Genomic DNA, 7620 nt, shown 5'->3' with positions numbered 1-7620 from the left:
TTATGATTGGACTATGAAATGAGGTGCCAAGGGGAGGGGATTGAATCATACATGATATCTATTGCTTTCGCGCCAATTTATTCAGACTCAGCTTTGCTTTGCTACTCATCGTTTGTAATGAGTAAAAGTACACTTAATTCTAAGCAGGGAGTTGAGTGGTTTCTTTCCTGATTATTAAACGAACGAGCACCTGACAGCAACTCAATAATATTTTGATCCAGCAGCTTGGAAAATGGAATTTAATGAAGTTTTTACTTCTATACAAAGTACTCCGCCAAAATAGTTAAAATACATATCAAGTAAGTCTCCATTTCAGTACATTGATTTAATTTACATGCAAGTAAAAGAAATTAACATAATGCAGACTAAAAAGAGTTTATTCCAACTCGCAATACCAGCCCTTTTGAGAAACAATAGACTAGGACCTTTAAAGTGCTATGTTTATGTACAAACTATTAATAGTAAATATTTAAAACCTGTATTGGGCAATACTGTTACAACATGTCCTTCAGCATTGCTGCAATTTATATCAGGAATAGAACTCTTAAGTTAACAGAACATACCACTTTAGTAACATTACAATTGTTACTATTGCCAAAATCACTAGCCAGTCACTTCAAACCAGCTAAAAAAGTCTTACTTCCTTTAGAAATCTGCGTCCAAAGTGAATGAGTTATCTGCAGAACTTGACATAACACCCATCCTTTGATATTCCCCTACACGCTTTTCAAAGAAATTAGTCTTGCCTTCCAAAGAGATATTCTCCATAAAGTCAAATGGATTCTCAGCCTTGAATATCTGAAATTGATAATTCAGGCATAAGGTTATTTACTAAAGCAAAACAATATAAGCCATTTTTGCTTAGAATTTCAAACCATCTCAAACAGCTGTTATCAACTACTCCACAACATTCCTGTTTTTGTTTAAAACTCTACCTTTGGCAATGTCTTTTAGTTACCTTCTGCATATAATTCTCCCTACTAGAATTCTCAAAGATAAATAAAAAAGGATTCCTTTCCAAATGCAGATATATTCACTGTAGTGTTCCCCAATGCATCACAACATTGTTCCTATTCCACTTTTAATATAAAAGTGGAACGGGTTTCATAATTTTACCTCCCACAGACCCATTAGATCTCACAGGGTTGGCCTCCTCCGGGTTCCATCTACTAGCCAATGCCATCTGGCTACCACCCGGGGGAGGGCCTTCTCTGTGGCACCTCTGGCCCTCTGGAACGAACTCCTTGCAGGGATTCAGACCCTCACCTCTCTCCAGGCCTTCCGAAAAGCCGTCAAAACCTGGCTGTGCCGGCAGGCCTGGGGTTGATGCGTTCCCTCCCCTCTCAACTTGTATGGTTGTGTGACTCTTGCTTATTTTAATTATCTGTATTTCGTTTTATGTTCCCCCTTTTCCCCTTTTGAATTGTTCGCCGCCCTGAGTCCTCCCGGAGAAGGGCGGCATACAAATAAAATTCAATTCAATTCAATAACTTATCTCTCAATTACTCTGAAAAGAAAACAGAATGTGGGTTCTACTTTTAGTATAAAGCAAGAGCTATTAAGGAAGTACACCTTGCTACTTAAATCCACCATTAACACTTTGGATGTGAAGATTGGATACAAAGGTCCAATATCTTTAAAAGCCGGAGATAGTCTGGAAATAGTTATTTAAAACAAAATGGCTCAGCAGTGCAAAGTTGCAATGGCATTAAGATGCATTTGCACAGAGTTCACTTGAGCTTACTATAAATTGAGATAAGTAAGGGGTATCATTGCAACAGTGAGCTGAGGTGGCGCAGTGGTTAGGCTGCAGTACTGCAGCCACTTCAGCTGACTGCTAGTTCTGCAGCTCGGCGGTTCAAATCTCACCGGCTCAAGGTTGACTCAGCCTTCCATCCTTCCGAGGTGGGTAAAATGAGGACCCGGATTGTTGGGGGCGATATGCTGACTCTGTAAACCGCTTAGAGAGGGCTGAAAGCCCTATGAAGCGGTATATAAGTACTTGAGAGACCGCCTGCTGCCAATTACCTCCCATAGATCCGTTAGATCGCACAGGGTCGGCCTCCTCCGGGTTCCGTCTACCAGCCAATGCCATCTGGCTACCACCCGGGGGAGGGCCTTCTCTGTAGCAGCTCCGGCCCTTTGGAATGAACTCCCCGTGGAGATTCGGACTCTCACCTCTCTCCAGGCCTTCCGGAAAACCGTCAAAAGCTGGCTGTGCCGGCAGGCCTGGGGTCGATGAGTTCCCCTCCCCTCTCGACTTGTGTGGCTGTATGGCTCTTGTGTATTTTAATTACGTGTATTGTGTTTGTATCCCCTTTTCCCCTTTTGAGTTGTTTGCCGCCCTGAGTCCCTCCCGGAGAAGGGCGGCATACAAATAAACTAAATCTTAAATCTTATAAGTCTAACTGCTATTGCTAACTGCTACTGCTCTGCTTAACCGTGAAGTAGTACTACTTAATGGCAAAAAGGCAGACAGATTGCATGGTACTTCTTAAGAAAACAGGGCACAAGACTTACCTTGTTAAATCCTAATTCCAGGATCAGTCTGTCTGCTACGAATTCAATATACTGCTTCATTAAAATGCAGTTCATGCCGATTAGGTTTACAGGCAATGCTTCTGTCAAAAATTCCTGCATTTAAGTAAACAAAGTATCTTAACACATGAACACTGCACCGTGGAGACAATTAAATGCCCTGCTAAGTTTTAAGCTTCTTCTACTTTCACGGGAGAATGTTTTAGCGTTACCAGAAAGAACTGCCAATTACCTGCTCTATTGCGACAGCATTTGTGATGATCTGCCTTACTTTTTCCTCAGCTGGTTTGTGCACCAAATGTTTGAACATCAGACAAGCAAAATCACAATGCAAGCCCTGTAAAGAATAATTGGAAGATATTTTAAAGAATTGGAAGAAGCTGTATATATGCGTTATCAAAAAAAACTCCAAAATTGCACACTAGTTAAAAGACTTTACAAAAATTCCATACAATCAGTTAGGGCAATGTTCTTAACTACCGTTGGAGCCCGTGGCACGACAAAACCGCGATGGTCAAAATCGCGGCGATAAAGCCGCGACGTCATCGCCGCGCGTCATCACCGCCGCGACAACAGCGTGGCAACAGAAGGGCGCTTTAAAACAGCGCCGCGGCAGAAAGCCGACTTCATTTAAGGTAAGCGTTAGGATTAGGTTTAGGGGTTTGTTTTAGGGTTAGGTTTAGGGTTAGGTTTAGGGTTAGGTTTAGGGTACTAAGTGCTTGGGAATGCGCGATTTTGCCCTCCGCGATTATGTCATCGCGGTAGGGTCGCGTTTTTCCTTAGCGGCACGAATTAGTCTTCGCGCTTATGTCTCCGCGCAGAAGGGCTTCGCGGATTTGTGGTGGAACCGTTGGAGCCGAGGTGGTGCAGTGGTTAGAGTGCAGTACTGCAGGCCACTTCAGCTGACTGCTAGCAGCAGTTCGGCGGTTCAAATCTCACCGGCTCAAGGTTGACTCAGCCTTCCATCCTTCCGAGGTGGGTGAAATGAGGACCCAGACTGTTGTTGGGGGCAATATGCTGACTCTGTAAACCGCTTAGAGAGGGCTGAAAGACCTATGAAGTGGCATATAAGTCTAACTGCTATTGCTATTGCTATTGCTACCACCAATAGCAATAGCAATAGCAGTAGACTTATATACCGCTTCATAGGGCTTTCAGCCCTCTCTAAGCGGTTTACAGAGAGTCAGCATATTGCCCCCAACAATCTGGGTCCTCATTTTACCCACCTCGGAAGGATGGAAGGCTGAGTCAACCCTGAGCTGGTGAGATTTGAACCACTGAACTGCTGATCTAGCAGTAGCCTGCAGTGCTGCATTTAACCACTGCGCCATAATTACCATTGCTATTAAGCGTTGACACTACAGATTTTCAATTTTACAGAACTAACACATTTTTAGTTTCCTTGATCAACAAGCCATACCTCATCTCTACTAATCAACTCATTAGAAAAAGTTAGCCCAGGCATTAGACCTCGTTTCTTCAGCCAAAATATTGATGCAAAAGAGCCGGAAAAGAAGATTCCTTCAACCGCCGCAAATGCTACCACACGCTCACCTGTTGAGAGAGAGAAAAAAGCAGTGGACGTGAAGACTAGCTCAAATGCCATAAAGGAGGTTGAGGTTTATTCGATTTATATGCCGCCCTTCTCCCAAGGACTCAGGGCGGCGTACAACATTAAAAGAAACACATACTACAAAAGTTAAAAATTAAATAGGATATCCCCAAACCCAATTAAAATTAGCAATGACACATTTTTTAAAAAAGAATTCGAATTAAAATTAACAATAATCAATACTTCATTTTGTTCAGGCCAGGCTGGCTTGCTGGAAAAGCCAACTTTTTAGAGCGCGTCGGAAGGACCGGAGGTCGGGGATTATACGAAGCTCCGGGGGCAGCTCATTCCAGAGGGAAGGCGCTCCCACAGAGAAGGCTCTCCCCCTGGGGGGTCGCTAGCCGACACTGTCTGGCCGACGGCACCCTGAAGAGGCCAACTCTGTGGGATCGCACTGGACGACGGGAGGCTACCGGTGGCAGTAGGTGGTCTCGCAGGTATCCTGGGCTTAAGCCATGGAGCGCTTTAAAGGTCATAATTAGTACCTTGCATCACACCCGGAAGACAACCGGCAACCAGTGCAGGCCGCCTAAAAGGGGTGTAACATGGGAGCACCTGGGTGCCCCCATGATAACCCGCGCAGCCACATTCTGGACCAGTTGAAGCTTCCGGGTACTCTTCAAGGGCAGCCCCATGTAGAGAGCGTTACAGTAGTCCAGGCGAGAAAGGACGAGGGCATGAGTGACTGTGCACAGAGCATCCCGATCCAGGAAGGGGCGCAACTGACGTACCAGGCGAACCTGGTAAAAAGCCCCCCTGGTCACGGCCGTCAGGTGTTCTTCTAAACTAAGCCGCGTATCCAGGAGGACGCCCAGATTGCGGGAAACACACCTGGAAAGTCAACCTAGGACAATACACACCATAAGTAGCTTCTTTGTCGCCAATCCATCGCATGGCCCAGTCAGCTTTCTTTTTCACACATGGGAGGGTTTCAATAGCATTGAACAGAAATTCCCTAAAACAAGAAGATAGTGAAGATTGATATGCTTCTGCAGTTATAATTTCTGCTAAATAAATATTCCTCCCTGAATGCATTACTTTCTCTAAAAAAAACAAAACCTGTTAGAAAAATAAATAAAAACAAAAATTGGCCCGATTCTTCTCCTTGGCTTGCCAATCCTTTTGAAGGTAAATTCCCTGCAATTGGTCTCATTGGCCATTCTAAAAGTGGTAATAAGAGTTTATCCCGATTTGCCTATTTTGAGAGCTGCAACCTCTCTCTTCTCATAACTGCTCTTGCGAGGAGCCAATTGAAGGAGATTCTACACTAACTGGGGAGGAGTTCGAAAGTCAAACTTCTCTTCTCAGCGCAGATCTCCATTTGAAAGAGAATAGGTACAGTCTGGAAGTGCTCAGATTAGCACTGAAAAGTTTAGAAAAACATCCTGAAACTACATAAACAAAATTCAAACCACTTTTCAGCTTACATAAAGGGTTTTTCAGATGTTGGGGCAGCCTATCATTTGAACAAAAACTAATGACAATCTCCCTACCATCCCACTGGTCGATTAAACTGAGATTTGTGACAGAACTTACAGTAGAACCTCTGATCATGAATACTTGACCAATGGTTCTGATAAAAAAAAATTCAATTATTTTTTTTCACAGCAATTTCCCCTTCCGCATCATTTTTTTTGTTAGCACCAAATTTCCAAAATTAGGTGGAAATTCCGCAACCAAATCGGTTTGCAACTAAAGTTATGGAACAAATTATGGCTGTGGCCAGAGGTTCTACTGTATTATGATGCCAGTGGCATTGCTTAATGCAAGAACGGAGAAATGCAATTTCAATCCAGCACCTTTGGATACATCTAGTAACTGGTGCTTCAAGACATGATCTTCTCCCTCACTAATGCCTCATTCTATCTTTGACAAGTTTTAAACGGACTTGGGAAGGATTAAGCAACAGAAAGGCTAGCGGTTCAGAAGACCTCAGTATTAACCACACTTACATTTGCAGCAATTGAGATATGAAAGGAAGAATGTGTACAGGAACATGCAAATATACTTATATCACATCAGCAACTCCTTAAAGAAGCTGCCTCTTTTTTCTAAACCTTGTGGCACCAAAAAAAATTATATGATCTGAGCTGACAACAGAAAGATGTACTCTCATCCTTCAGACTCCAAGGTTATTTCCCCACCCCTTCAGATCTCTTAGGCACTATAGGATTCTCTTGTTTCTGTTTTGCAAAACAGAATACGTATCTTTTCTTGTATTGTTAGACAAAAAAAACCCCTCCTTATTTGCAGAATTTCTATAAAACTAAGCTGTGGTTTTCATGTTCGAAGTGTTTGTGCACATTCAATAAATATTTAGTGCAGCATGCTCAAGTATGTATCTGGAAAACAGTACTAACCGTTCTTTAGAATCCTTAATGTAAGTATCAATGAGTAAACTATACATTTCTGAATGAATGTTCTCCATGGCAATCTGGAAGCCATAGAAACAGCGGGCTTCTGTGATTTGCACTTCTTGGCTAAACCGCTCCACCTAGAGGATAAGATATTTGCAATATGTTACAATGCATATATTTCATTCGATTAGTTTCCTGCATATGTAATACAAATGTCCTTTAGCTTCCAAAAACATGCCAAGTTCTGCCAAAAATAGACCGTTATTAAATTTAGTTTTTGAAAATTAAACAAATACTCAAACACATGTTCGTGTTTACTTGCTTAATAGGCTAAGACATCAATCTTAGCTGCTCCCCTTCCATTCTAATTACTCGTTTTATTACATCTAAAGTCAGATTAGTAGATGAACTGAACTCAAATTTGCACCGTGGAAAAAAAAGGGAAATGTTTTCGAATCAGGCTGATTCGTGTATTTTTCTTGGCATTGTGAAAGAAATTGCTTTCTTCCAGATTGTTTTGCAACAACATATGCCAGGTATTTCTTGACGAAATCTATTCTGCTAAAATTAGGAAAGTACATGACAATGCTTGTTTCAAACTCAGAATAAAACACACCATGCTGGAAATTCTGCATGATGAGGGGTCAGATAGAACAAATGCAATCATTTCTTCACTTCCCCACTGCTATCATTCCAGTGTAGCCTGTCAATCTGGCTCAGATTTTACTGGCTATAGCCTACTCTCTTATAGAGGGGAAGGAAATTGTAAGTAAGATTAGGAATGATAGGGCTGGTGGGCTAAATGAAAAGGCCACAAACATTAGCTTTGCCCTTTCCTCTCTGCCCCGAGCCATTGGCAATGATAGATTCCTGTTGTGGCCCGGCAGGAGCCGTTGGAGCTGCCACCAGACTCCGACAGCGAGGGGCCCTATGAGTCGGCCCTGGAGGATATGGAGGACGCTTGACAGGGTTCCGACTCCGAGCAGGGCGCAGAGAGACTGGTTGGCCACCAGGTGGCGCCTGAGCCTTGGATCAGTGGGGAGGAGACAAGAGAGAGTGATCCAGAAACCAACTGTGAGTTGTTCCGGGATGCACGCCATCGAAGGGCTACTC

The 7620-nt window shown here is 43.0% G+C and overlaps 1 protein-coding gene across 1 annotated transcript in view; it reads right to left on the bottom strand.

Annotated features, from left to right (window-relative positions):
- Window positions 1-225: 225 nt before the first annotated feature.
- RRM2 (ribonucleotide reductase regulatory subunit M2) overlaps window positions 226-7620 on the bottom strand; it is a 13983-nt gene continuing 6588 nt past the window's right edge. The window contains exons 5-10 of the mRNA XM_032214713.1: window positions 6511-6644; window positions 5011-5105; window positions 3959-4092; window positions 2771-2875; window positions 2521-2634; window positions 226-798 (exon numbers count right to left, since the gene is read on the bottom strand). Coding sequence (XP_032070604.1) covers window positions 646-798; window positions 2521-2634; window positions 2771-2875; window positions 3959-4092; window positions 5011-5105; window positions 6511-6644 — 735 coding nt within the window. The 3' untranslated portion in view covers window positions 226-645. The remainder of the gene's footprint in view (window positions 799-2520; window positions 2635-2770; window positions 2876-3958; window positions 4093-5010; window positions 5106-6510; window positions 6645-7620) is intronic.

Source organism: Thamnophis elegans, chromosome 3 (genome assembly GCF_009769535.1).
Source record: "Thamnophis elegans isolate rThaEle1 chromosome 3, rThaEle1.pri, whole genome shotgun sequence".
In the NCBI taxonomy this organism is placed as follows: domain Eukaryota; kingdom Metazoa; phylum Chordata; class Lepidosauria; order Squamata; family Colubridae; genus Thamnophis; species Thamnophis elegans.
This window is presented reverse-complemented; position numbering and strand designations above follow the sequence as displayed.